This window comes from Suricata suricatta, chromosome 4 (genome assembly GCF_006229205.1).
Source record: "Suricata suricatta isolate VVHF042 chromosome 4, meerkat_22Aug2017_6uvM2_HiC, whole genome shotgun sequence".
Taxonomy (NCBI): Eukaryota; Metazoa; Chordata; class Mammalia; order Carnivora; family Herpestidae; genus Suricata; species Suricata suricatta.
The window spans coordinates 86,484,204-86,498,402 of NC_043703.1; the positions used below are offsets into that span (position 1 = coordinate 86,484,204).

Genomic DNA, 14,199 nt, shown 5'->3' on the forward strand with positions numbered 1-14,199 from the left:
TTTATTAAGGTTTTCCCTTATTTGTACCATGAGCATTTTGTAGTTTTCACATATGTATCCCATATGTCTCATTAGATTTATACCTAAGTATTTCATTCTTTTGGATTGATTACAAGTGACATTGTATTTTTAATATCAGTTTCTATTAGTTCACTGCTAGCCTACAGAAAGGTGATTGATTTGTGTGTTGACCTTGTATATCCTGTGACCTTGCTAAATTCATTTATTAGTTATAGGAATTTCATATTTGTTTGCTTTGATAAATCTCTTGGGATGTTCTATATATACAAACACATTATCTATTAATAAGGAAGTATTATTTCCTTTTTTCCAATCAATCAACATGATTTCTTTTTCTGTCTTATTGCTCTGAGTAGGACTATTACTGTCTTATTGCTCTATGATACTGAAGCATGATGACAGCAGATACCTTTGTCTCATTCCCAGTCTTAGGGGGCAAACATTCAGTCTTTGGCCAGTAAGTATATCAGCTAAAGGTTTTATGTAAATGCCCTTTATCAAGTTAGGGAAATTCTCTCCTATTCCTAGTTCATTGAGTTTATGTCATAAATACAAGTTGCATTCTGTCAAATCCCTGTCAAAACCTCATATTCATCTAATATGATCGTGTGGTTTTGGTTTTTCTTCTTTAGCTTGCTAACTTGGTGGATTATAATAACTGGTTTTCGAATATTGAACAGTTTTGCAATCCTTGGATAAAACTCCACTTGGCCATGATGTATTTTACATATATGTACACATGATGTGTATATATAGATATCACACACATATATATAACTTGCTAATGTTTTGAGGATTTTTACATCTGTGTTTATGAAGAATATTGATCTGTAGTTTTCCTCTTGTACTATTTTTTTCTGGGTAATGCTGGTCTCATAACATAAGTTGGGAAGTATTTCGTCCTCTTAACTTTTTGGAAGGGACCGTGTAGAATTGGTGATATTTTTTCACCAATGATTGGCAGAAGTCATCAGTGAAACCTTCTGGGTCTGAGATACCTTTTTTCAGAAGACTTTTATTAACTACACATTCAATTTCTTTATTAGTTATAGGACACTTCAAGATTTGTATTTCATCTTTAGGAGTTTTGACAGCCTATGGTTTTTGAGTAATTGGTACCTCTCATCTAATTTGTCAAATTTATGTGAACACAGTTGTTTATAGTATTCTCTTATGGTCTTTTAAAGTCTTTTTAAATGTCTGAAGGGTGTGAGATTATATCACCTTTTTTATTCCTGCTATTGGTAATCTGTGTCTTTTTTTTGGTCATTCTTGCAAAAGGCTTACCAATTTTGTTGATCTTTTAAAAAAATTACCTTTTGGGTTTTATCTGTTATTTTTCTGTTTTCAGTCTTATTCATTTCTGCTCTTACATCTATAATTTCCATTCTTCTTTTTGCTTTGAATTTCCTTTGCTCTAGTGTTTATAGTTTCATAAGGTGGAAGCTTAGTCATTGATTTGAGACCTTTTCTCTTTCATACTATAACCATTTAATGCTATAGATTTCCCTCTAGGCACTGCTTTAATTGAAACCCACAAGTTTTGATATGTTATATTTTTTACTTTTTTTAAGTTCAAAACATTTTCTAAAATTCCCTGAGACTTCCCTTTAACCTTTGGATTACTTAGGAGCCATACTGTTGAACTTCCAAGTTTTAGAGATATTGTTCCTGTCATCTTTCTGTTTGCAATTTACTTTCAGTTCATTTAGACTTCTTTACATTTATTTTATGAAGAATTGGTAAATGAATGTTCAATGGGTACATAAAAACAATGTGTATTCTGCTCTTGGTGGGTGGAGTATTCTATAAATGTCAATGGTGTTTTGGTGTTTTCCAATTCTTCTATACCCTTGCTGACTTTCTTCTGCTAGTTCTATTACTGAGATAAGCATATTAAAGAGTCAGTGCACTTTTTTAGGTTGTGCTTCATGTATTTTGAAGCTCAGTTATTAGGTGTGTACACATTTAGAATTGTTATGTGTTCTTGGTAAGTTGACTATTAAGTACTGTCACTCTTTATTCCTGGCAATTTTCTTTGTTCTGCAATCTACTTTATATTACTATAGTCACTCTGCTTTATTTTTATTAATGTCTTTGTGGTATGCCATTTTCTACAGTTTTATTTTGAACCTATTTATAGCATCATATTTGAAGTGAATACTTTGTGGACAGCATATAGTTAAGTCATTTAAAAAATTAATTCTGACAAACTCTCTTAGTTGGCATGTTTAGACCATTTACATTTAATGTAATTACAAGTTTGGATTTAGGTATATCATTTTGCCATCTGTTTCCCGTTTCTTTTTTCATTCTTTGTTTTGTTTTTGTTGTTATTTCTGTTTCTTCTATCCTGCCTTCTTTTGGGTTGTTTAAACATTTTTAGTATTTCATTTAATCTATCATATTTTTATTTACTACTATTAGTCCTTGTATAGTGCTCAGAAATTACTCTTTGGATTATAATATAAAAACTTATCTTTTCAGAATTTATTTGTAGTATTTTACCATTCAAGTGGAATGTAGAAACTTTTTCATATAGTTCTTTATATCCTCCCCTTATGTTGTAGTCATTTTGTGCCCCACATCTACATACAGTGAATCACATCAGATTATGTTATTTTCCCCCAAATGTTAAGCTGTCTGTCCTATGTAGCCAGATATTTACCATTTCTGTTCTTCCTTTATATCTCATATTCCACGTTTCTATCTGGTATCATTTCCTTCCTGATGTAACAACTTCCTTTAGCAATTCTTTCGGAGCAGTTCTGTTGATAAGAAACTTTCCTAGTTTTTTTTTTCTTTTACTTGATAATGTCTTCACTTACCTTAATTTCTGAAGGATATTTTTACTCAATATAGGACTCAGGGTTAATGTTTTTTTTTTCTTTCAACTTTTAAAAAATTTTGTGTCACTACCAGATGGTTTCCATGGTTTCTGATAAGAAACCCATGGTGCTATTTAGATTTGTCCCATATGGCTGGTCTTGGACATTGGGTGGTGGTCTGTCCTGCAGTTCAGTCTGAAAGTCTATGGTACAGTATTAAGGTCAGACCCATGCATATTCAGACTGACTGTGAGCTCAGGAACCCATAACCTTCTTTATATGTTGACTTTCCTGAGCTCCTTCCTCTCATATCTCTGCCCAGTACTTTTTGGTTCCCAAGACTCTCTTTTTGTTCCTCTGGCCAGAAAGCTGGTTCTTTGCTTTATTCTGCTTTGCCTCACACTTCCTACATCTACATCTTCATTTGGGGCCATGTAGTAGGAAGATAGAAAGGAAGAAAAAAACAACAGGGTTTCATCCCATCCTCTTAGAAATATAGGTCCTCTGCTCAGGGAGATAGATTTCTTTCCCTCAACATTTTAACTTTCCTATGGGCTCGTGTTGTTGTTGCTGTTGCTACTGTTGCTGCTGCTGTTACAGGATTGCTTAAGGGTACAAGGATATGGAGAAAAAAACAAAAGAGGGCAGATTTTCCCTCACTCAGTCTGAGCATTAGAGCCCCTGATCCTGTTCTTTATTCAGAGGGCTTCTCTAGGTCTTCTCTTTGTCAGCATAGTTGCCCACTTCTGGGTTTTGGCTATATTGAGTCTAGGCTAGGGAGTACTGGAGGGAAGGAAATGCCAGTTCAGTAGTACTTCAAATTCTGATACTTTTCCCGTCTACCTCCTACTATTTACTTTCCAAGGTCTTCAAATAGCTGTTACACACATTTTGCTAAGGTTTTATAACTGTATTCGGTATGGTGGACAGGATGGAGTAGGCTGACTCCATCTTACCAAGTTACAGAATGTTCATATATCTTTTCATACTTTTTTTTTAAGTGAGTATGTAAAAGATCCATAGAAATCAAAAGGTGGGAACATAGATTCTGAAGCCCTGAAGGCAGGGTCTTTTGCATGAAAGTATATAGGGGAGAGCTGGACAATATTTATAATAGACTCTTAAGGAAACATATTTCTGGGTGGCTCTTTGAAAACAAGGAGGATTACAGATGAATTGAGCAGGTCCTCCTTCCCCTGGCATGAGTATATCACTTTGATGTGATCTAGCATTTTAAAAGTATCAAAAGGAAAATATACTGCATTTCAACATGGAGTTTATTAAACCAGTAAAACTACTTTCCCTACTGACAGGATAAATTTGGGCACCCATATTAGTCTAGCTAAGGCTCATGGGGTGAGAGGCAGAAGTGTGAGCTCCCAGAGCTCTGGAATTCCACAGGAGAGTTGTACTTGCATTTCAGGATCTAAGTGAGATTTAACACAGCTGCTGGCATTCTTATAAGATGACAGTGCTTATGGTATATCAGGGTGACTCAAGGAAGAAGAGGCACTACACAAAGGGAGGTGGGAGAGGACTGTCATTCCAAGGTCAAGTGTTGTGGAGACGGATGTACATATATGCACATGTAATGTACACACACAAACATCTTATACTTCTCCATTAGGTGGTACCCTGGATACCCTTGTGTTGGGGGATAAGACAGATGCATATTATATAAACCATACTCAATGCTTCTCTCCCTTCCTTCTTGGTGAGGAGATGATCACAGAACATGCACACTTAGTGTGCAAGACTGGGCTTTACACTTAACTACTTGAGAGGTATAGCTGTAGCTGGGATGGGGACTGGGTCCTTCTGAGAAGCCTGTGGCACAGACCAGGAAGGAAGATGCTTATCTCCCATCCTCCTAGGAGATGGGAGAGGCCCCATGACAGGAATGGGGAGTATGAGCCTGTAGGTGAATGTGTCCTCAGCTCTCTCTAAATTCGCAAGGGCACATGGCGGTGGTGCAGGTGCATTTTATATGTCACCAAAAATCCTGTGTTTCCCTAAGGGGAAACAATTAAGAATAACTATATCAGAACTCCTGATTGGTGAGCTAGATCAGGAATAAAGATCAAATCAGTTGAAAAGAGGAAAAAATTACTATCATGAGAGAACCCTTCCTTTTAATCTACTTCACGTGCAGACATGCTCGGGCTGGTGGCATCTTCTGCTTAAGCCTCTCCAGCATCCAGTGAGAAACTCTCCATAACACCTGACATACCCCCATACTAGGATCTTTTCCTATGTTAAGCCTCAAGTTGGCCATCTTTTAAATTAGCCTCAATAAGTCTAGTTTTGTTAACTGAGTAGATGGAACATGCTGATGAAGAAAAATCAAAGACGTTCTCTGAATCACATGCAGTTGGCCAAATGAAGTAAAAGCTGAAAAAATAAAATGCTACCCAGTACAGTTGGACAGCAGCAGCCAGAAGTGGTGACAGACACACTGGTGGGCTTCCCTTGCTGCCAAGAGCAGCTAGGTTTTTGAGTAATAGGCATAGCAGTTCCACGAGGTTCCATGAAGTATGCAGTAACTCTGAAAGTATGCAGTTTCCATGACGAGCGGTTGTTTTCCCATAGAGGGTCTCCATGGTGGGGAGCTAAAGGCATTTTATGAGGCATATTGTTTTTACAATTACAGTCACCCCTGGAAGTTGAAGAGTGGTTGGAGTAGCAGAGAACCGGGATGGTACAGCTTAGCTAGAGGAACATGAGACCCGTTACCATAAGATGTGAGTTCCCACCCTAGTTCTTCCACCTATGCCATGAGAGAGTGGGCAAGGCACTTCCCCCTCCACGGGCCTCAGTTTCCTCTTATAAAATAGTGAGGACACTGATATGGTGATTTCAAACTGGAGAATTTTCTGAAACTCCCTGCCCCCCCATTAAAAGGTGAGCTCTAATTCCCCTCTCCTTGATTATGGGCTGGCCTCAGTGAATTGCATCTAGGGGATAGAATGCACCACAAGGGAACTGCCTGATTTCTAAGGTCAGGTAGTGAGAGGACATGCAGCTTCTGGCTGGCTCTCTTGCCCATGATGCTCACCTTGGAACCCAGCCACATATTGTGAGAAAGCCGTCACACCTCCATATGGAAATCCACAGTCCCCGCTGACAGCCTACATCAACCACTGGCCATGCGAACGAACATGTCTTCAGGTGGGTCCAGCCTACCACCCTTGAGCTGCTCTAGGTGATATCACATGGGACAGGAACAAGCATTCCCTTCTAGGTCCCATCCATGTTGAAGATCCACAGACAAATAAATGCTGTCACTTTAATCTTGTACATTTTAGAGAGGTTTATTACACAGTAACAGATACCCAGGAGAGTTAATGCCTAAACTAAAGACTCAGTGACATCCAAGGCTCCTTCAAGACCAGGAATTCTGACATATCTACACTGAGGTAACGAGTTCTACATTATAGGATGAGTCGGGAACAGATAAGCATGCAGGTGAGGCCTCTCAGACCTGAGTATTATAAACAAAGCAAAATGAACTTGTATGAGAAGACTACTCTAATCAGAATTAGGTCTTATGATTCTTTTGAAGTCTCTACAAGTCTTTGGAGTACCTGAAACAGAGAGAGTGGTTGAGGAAGGAACTCACAGTTCCTTACAGAATTGAACTATATCAAGTAGGTGCTCACTGTCAACATCCAGAGAGGCAAAATGTAAGAATGGAATGCTAACAGGCATGACGTAAAATTTAAGTATCCTCTACATTACAAGAGTCCTATCCATGAAAGGTCAACTTTCATGAAGAATAAATTAGAGTCTGATCAGCCACATTGACAAAGACCTTATAGGAGTATTCCCGTTAAAATTTGATGGACATGTAGGAAAATGAGATGGGAAATATGTCAAAATATCAACAGTGGCTATCTCTAGATAGTAGAATTACACATGGGATTTGTTTACTTCTTTAAACATTTCAGTATTTTTCAAATGTTGCTTTGGTATATTTTCATATACAAGAAATTATGCAAAAAATGATAGGAAAAAGGTGACATAAGACAGTATTGGGTAAAGAGTCTTCTATGGAAAATCATGAAGAATTATTTAGAGAAAAAAGAAGGACTATGGCCAGAGAAATTTATTTTGTTGTCACTAATTTTTGTCTCCCCCCCCAGATAATTTTTTAAACTCACAGTTACATAAGATGAAACAGATTTTGGTTTATTTGCTAATTGTAGTTTTAGCACTTTCAATGTGCTAAGGAGCCCTCAAACTCTCCAAAAGTGAGAAAGAATAAACAGCATGGCCCAAACTTGTTTTGGGGGGACATTTCCTGAATTAGTGTTGTCCAGAATACATTCTGGGGAACTCTGGTGTAAAGCAAGATTCATTTAAAGTCAGTGCAGTCCCTTCCTGTGCCCAGGCCTGGGTCCTCAGGACAGGTGCACACCTCCTTAGGTCCATAAGTCAGGCAGCCTCCCTGCACACCCAGAGAGTGGGGCCTGGAAACACCACTGAGCTCAGGAGCCTTCAGCAGCTTGGTTCCAGGAGAGAATGTCACCTGGGTGTGTGGAGAGAAAAGTCACCCCATGTGGAGCGACATGGGTCAGGATGGTGCCTCTTCACCTCATGGAGAATTTTGGAAACTCATTATGTTTTCTACTGCAGACACTTAGTGAAGTGTTTGTGGGATGACTGAGCTCAGCTTGTACTATTCTTTTCTCCTGAGATGTAACTGGAACATCTTTACTCTTAACCAAGGTCTCAGGAAATGTTGGGGCCCAAATGGGAAGCTGGCCTAATTTTCCAGTGATTCTTACTTAACAGTCACGCAGGGAGAATTTCACGGGAGCACAATCCTTAGCAACTTGTCCCTGAAATTCTCAAAGGAATATTTAGCTTTATCTGCAGAAGAGATGCATTTTCAAAATGGCAGACTTCTGCCCATCCTTTTTTTAATTTAATATTTATTGAAATTATTGAAAGGGTTTTTAGTGAATCCTTTTTGCCTCAGATGCTCCCAGAGAGTTTCTGGGTGTCCCTGAGCTTAGACCTTCCCAAACTGCTAAACCTACAGGGCACACAATTCTCCTTCTGACAGAGATTCTTAGCCAACCAAAGTACCCCACCAGAGTAGAAGCTAAGAGCCCCAAACAGAGGGAGGCCCCCTTTCCATTCCGCTGTTTACTGGGCCACAGTAAGAATTAGCATTCTGCCTGCGAGTACAGTTCTACTTTTTCCCCTTTGTTTGGAATACAGAATCACCCATCTGGAAATTACAGGGTAATATAAATGAATCGTGTGTCCCGATACCTCTATTCTCTTGCAATGCCTGCTTGCTGTCTTAATCACCAAATAAAACAAACAGAAAGGAAGTCTCAAAAATGTTTTTGCTGTCATTTTTTTCCATGTCGGGGCTTATGATGATATGTATAACTCCCGGTCAAGAGCTGGAAACATTGACATATACTGCACAGGGCCAGGTTTTCCATTCTGCACCAAGCCTGCACACAGGGGCATCAGCGAGTGTGCCCGGAGCTGGAGTCCTCCAGGTGGGCTACCACCTTCAAAGATTGGACTAGCCTTTCCTTTTAGACCTATGGAATTTACATCTAGAGAAATGAGACAATAAAACAAGGTCAGTCTTTCCTCTTAACCATATTATCCTCCACTAAAGAGCACTTGGATGAGAAACAGAGCTTATGAATTGTGACCATCATCCTGGCTTTGCTCAACACAGGCCCAGCAGGAGATGTTTTCTCCTTTATGCTTGTTTTCAAGAATCCCTCCCTAACTGACCCCAAAGTCCTTTGAGGCCAGGGTGATGCTGTGTAGCCTCCCCTTTATCTTTCCCTTGCTTAGTACATTACTTAGTTAATGAGCGCTGATGGAAGGGGGACCGAATGGTCTCAGTCATTGGTCCACATTGATAAACTAGCCCTGGGGGAACCAGGAGAAATGCCCAGCTCCCAACAGCTAACGCTTTTCTTCTTGCAAATCTCGCTTCTGCAAAAGCGCATGGATGAGCTTCTTGGTTGTAGTGACGTTGCCTCCTTCTTGCCTGGGCATTATATCGGTGTTAAGACCGTAAAGATGAGGGTCAGAGAATAATAAAATTGCTTAGCTTGTGTTTGCAAACCAGAGCTCCTTATTGAGAACCCCAAGCTACTTTTGCCCGACATTCTTCATTCTTATGAACAAAAGGCAGCAATAGCTCTCATCTTACCACCCGTCTTCCCTCCTGCAACCAAAATGCACACAGTTATGGAAACAAAGCTTCCCAGCTGGCAGGAGATAATGTAACTTTAATGAATGCTGATAAATTACTCATGTAATATTGGACAGAAGGAAGAGGCCACCATGAAGGAGTTTCTTCTTAAAAAATGAAGTAAGCTGTACTTTACAAAACTGCAAAGTTATAGAAACTGGATTGCCTTGGAAAGCAAGAACTCCTACGGCACTTTCTGCCCCTCCCACTGGGGCACACGGTCAACCTAAAGGAGCAGCTTCCACTTACTGACTGTCAGGAGAAGTCATTAAGAGCCCAGAACTCGAAATAATGCCTCAGTTTGAATCCCCGCCCGCCACTTACTGGCTGTGTGATCGCAAGCCCCGGCTTTCTCAACTGTAAAATGAGGCTAGTAATAGCCTGTGTTGAGGGGGATCAGAGAGCTCATGCATGTGAAATGCTGCAGGCACTCAGTGAGTGCTCCCTACATCTTAGCATTTCTTACTAGCACTGTCCTCTGCAGTGCGTGAGGAGGGGTTTACGCACAACTGCATTTAGTTCCTGCGGTAACCCTATGAAGAGGGTGCTACTAGTATTACGCCCATTTTACAGAGGAAGAAACTGAAGCTAAGAGAAGTTTAGTAACTCGTCTAAGGACAGAAAGTAAAAGTGTCAGGAGTCAAAGCCTGTCTCATTCCTAAGCTGTGCACTTCCTGCCCCACCGCACCACTTCCTGGATGATCACACACACACACACACACACACACACACACACACACACACAGACACACACACACATCCCACAAAACTATGTCACACCAGAATTAGAAAGGCATGTGTATGACTGGACCACAAAATGGTAAACTGCGAACCTCACTATCTAGGGATTCCAAATATCTCTCAATCATCTCAATCAGACTGTTTCCTTTTTAAGTTCAAGGACCATGTTTTCACATAACCTCTTAAGAAAAACAGCAAATAGTTCTGACACACAATAGGCACTCAATGGATTTACACGGAAATTCACAGAAGAAAGTGGAGCTGTGTGCTGGTTCAGAATACTTTGATCAAACAATCCGAACAAACCGTGAATTCCCCAAAGCTTCAGAAACCTTGCCCAACATAGCACGTGTTTTCTGGAGACAATGAGGGTTTTGATCTGAAGCTAAGCATTTCTAATCTCATAAAAAAAAAATCGTGTGAGTGAAAACTATTCCTCTCAGGCCTCCAGGTGGGATTAGGGGAAAGGGCCTCTCATGCTGCTGCTACAAAACCTGCAAAACCAGAGGCTTTGAGACAGATACAATCTTAGGATTATGGTTACTTCGTCCTGGGTTCTCCCAAGGGTTGTGAGGGATCCTGCATTATTACTGCTCTTCTGGCCAACGGATCTGGGTACTACCAAACATTCTAGACCCGTTTCCTCATCTGAGGTCAGGAGGGGGTGAGCGCCAGCCAGCAGCCTCATTGCTCTTGATGTGTGCATGGAGGTTCCCAAACAAGCAGTGTGAGAGCATGGGTGCCCACACCCTCAAAGCAAACGGGGGTGGGAATGAATGGAAAGACACTGCATATGGCCTGATTTATTTCTAAGAACTTCTAGCCAAGATTTTATCAGAATGTCTCCATCTGGTGACCCCTGAGTATGGTAGCATTTCATCTCCTCTGGATTTCGAGGCAAGTGGTACAGTAGAGGCAGGGCTGAGGTGGGAGGCCTGGGAGGTACATTAATATGAGGATGGCAGGGGGCACCTGGGTGGCTCAGTGGTTAGGCATCTGACTTCGGCTCAGGTCATGATCTGACAGTGTGAGTTCAAGCCCCACGTCAGGCTCTGTAGTGACAGTTTAGAGCCTGGAGCCTGCTTCTGCTTCTGTGTCTCCCTCTCTCTCTGCCCCTCCTCCACTCATGCTCTCTCTCTCTCTCTCTCTCTCTCTTTCTCTCTCTCAAAAATAAACAAACATTAAAAAATTTAAAAAAAAGTGAGGAGGCAGAACCAAACTCTCATTGACTCCAAAGTCCCACCACAGCACAGCTCTCAGCGCAGGCCCACCAGACACACTGGGTTCGTCCTACACGAAAGAATTTTCTTGCGGTCAGGGTAATAAGAACAGAATCTGAGGTTAGGAAGCCTGTGTTTAACTTCAACGTCTGCCATTTGTTAGAGTTTTATGATATTTGGCGCATTACTGAGCCTTTGTTTCTTCCTCTGTAGACTGCAAATAACAATAAACACACCTCAGAAGAACATTGAGATGATATGAGCTAATGCATATAAAAGTACTTAGTATAGAGGATGAGGACACACAAGAAGCACTCGGTGACTGCTGGCCACCACAACCGATCTTTTCATGACTGCTAACCAATGAGAATACCTAGTAAATGCATGAGAGTGTCCTGTATTTTCACGTGTGTGTAATGATTAACACGCATACATGCACACAAAAGAGCTTCTTTGTGTATTTTGTGGCTACTCCCCCAAATAACCCTGTCCCTGCAGGACAGAAATGATTGCCTAGTGTTGCAGGTGAGAAAGTGGAAGTGGGGAGCGGTGAGGGTTTGTTGGAATTCATTATCTGGGATGGGACTCGTGTCTGTCCCCGCACCTAGTCCACAGCTACCTGGGAGGAAGCCAAGCAGCCAAAACAGAGGAAAGAACCGGACGCCAGCCTCCTCAGGAAGATCCTATTCTCATCTGGTCTGGGGTAGGCTATTAATCCACTTGTTACTTGGGACCACATAGATTTTGCGACCCTTGAAGGTGGTGCTCTAAGGTCTGAGAAGCACGACTGTGGGGAGCCAATGCCAAGGGAAGGGCATGTTCCTTTGGAATAAGCTGGGGTGTTATTTGAATTGTTGTCTATTTAAATTTTTATCAGAGAGAACCTTCAAACATGGAAAAGTAGAGATAAGAGTATGCTGAGCGCCCCCGCCATGATAACCTTCAGTTTTGACACTCCCCACTCTGTGCCAACTCCATTTCACCTACATCTGTGGCCATTTTCCCTGCTCCCTGATTTTTCTTTAAGGAAATACTTGGGGAATTAACAACCCATACAGACTCTGCCTGTGTTCTGCAGATTTGGAGTGGCTGGGGATTTGTTGTCCTCATGCCCGCCACCCTTTCTGCCCCCAACTGGTGACACTGGAAAGACAGATGCCCCTCTCCCTACAGACACCGAACTGGGGGGATCTCTGAGGGCTCCATCATTTGCAAGCAAAGGATTCTGGAAGTGACAAGCAGGCTGTGGGTTCTGTGAAGGGAAGTGGACAACCCCTTCAGCTATGCAGCTCTTCAAGAGTCTGTTACATGGGACTGAGGGACCTGACACACACACACACACACACACAAGCACACACGCACATGATGGGGAGAGACAGAGATGAGACTGGAAGAAGGCTCATTCTCGGGCCTGAGTGAAGACTTTCCCAGGAGAGCACACCCTATTGCCGGGCCTGTCACTTGTAGTTTGGTCACCTGTAGTCACCTACCAACAATCAGGATACAGGTGTCCTCCTCATGTCATCTTTCTTTCCCTAAAGCCTGGATAGTAACTGCCCACAGGGGCAAACTGTGATGTTGGTAACATTCGACAGGTCTTTACCTTCAAAATACCAGCTTTATGGCTCCACTTCACCCACTACAGGTAGTCAATAAGTGCCCAGTGAAGGAATAAGCAAGAATAGGGTTATAAGGGCTCCCAATCTACTAGGATTTCTGGCCAACCCCACAGCGGTGCAAGGTGGCTACATATGTCCATATGCAGATGAGGAAACTGCGGCAGAGTATATGGACGTGCATAGCACATGAGGATGATTACTACATGCTCAACATTTGGGAATGATTATTACTATCATTGTTCAGAGCCAGGCAGCTCCCCACGGTGGAGCAGGGATTTGAACTCAGGTCTGCTTGGCCATCAGGTCAGGCTGCCTTGCTAAGCAGTATCTATGCTGGAAGACCAGTAGCCAGTGTCCTCTCAAGACCCAAGTCACCAGGATTAAGACACAAACATGTGAAAAATATAAACCACTTGGCAAGTCCCAGACAATAAGGAATTTCAGGATAAGGAACAAAATTGGGGGGGCTGGTCTACATTTTTTTGGTAGAGCACTGCAATCTTTCAAGGAGAGTGGGTACCAGGCACATGTCCCTCGTGGCCTACCTTGCTGCATAGGACATGCACAGGAGAGCTCATCTACACTGGGAGAGGACAGGCATGTTTGAGCCTGGTAGACAGCACAGAACCTGCCAAGACAGGGAGGATGCTCCTTCTTACCTCTTTGCCCTGTCTTTCTCATCTTCATCCATTAGATTTTCTACACAGTTTTTCCTGCAAAAAAAGAACAGATGATTACCATCTGCTTCTAGACCTTTGTTCCAGGTTTTTTCTGGGGTCATCGTTATGGTCCGATCTATCCCACAACCTTAGTTCAGAGGTTCTCAAATTTTTTGGTTCCAGCAAAACCCTTTACACTCTCAAAAATGACTGAGGACTCCCAAAGAGATCTTGTATAAGTCTGTGGGTTCAAACCGAGAAATCAACAAGCACTCATTCTAGGTGCCAATGCAGTCATAACTGTCAAGGAGCTTCTAGAAAATACATCTTCACTGTATGTTCATGAGCATAAAAAAACCAAATAATGTGTTAGTATTAGGAAAGTTGTTTTGACCTCCCAGACCTGCCAGGGGTCCCCAGATTACACTTTTTTTTTCTTTTAAAGTTTATTGTCAAGTTGGTTTCCATATAACACCCAGTGCTCATCCCACAAGTGCCCTCCTCCATGCCCATCACCCCCCTTCCCCTCTCCCTCCTGCATCAGCCCTTAGTTTATTCTCAAGAGTCTCTCATGGTTTACCTCCCTCCCTCTCCCCACCTATTTCCCCCTTTCCCTCCCCCATGGTCCTCTGTTAAGTTTCTCCTGTTCCACTTATGAGTGAAAATATATGGTATCTGTCCTTCTCTGCTTGACTCATTTCACTTAGCATGACACCCTTGAGGTCCATCCATTTTGCTACAAATGGCCAGATTTCATTCTTTCTCATTGCCATGTAGTACTCCATTGTGTATATAAACCACATCTTCTTGATCCATTCTTCAGTTGAAGGACATTTAGGCTCTTTCCATGATTTGGCTATTGTTGAAAGTGCCGCT

General features: G+C 41.8%; 1 protein-coding gene across 3 annotated transcripts in view; it reads right to left on the bottom strand.

Moving 5' to 3' along the window:
- Positions 1-14,199, bottom strand: part of NPAS2 (neuronal PAS domain protein 2) — an 87,191-nt gene that overhangs the window by 70,657 nt on the left and 2,335 nt on the right. For all 3 annotated transcript variants that reach the window (XM_029937139.1, XM_029937138.1, XM_029937140.1), the window contains exon 2: positions 13,324-13,377. In XM_029937139.1, the coding sequence (XP_029792999.1) occupies positions 13,324-13,377 (54 nt within the window). The remainder of the gene's footprint in view (positions 1-13,323; positions 13,378-14,199) is intronic.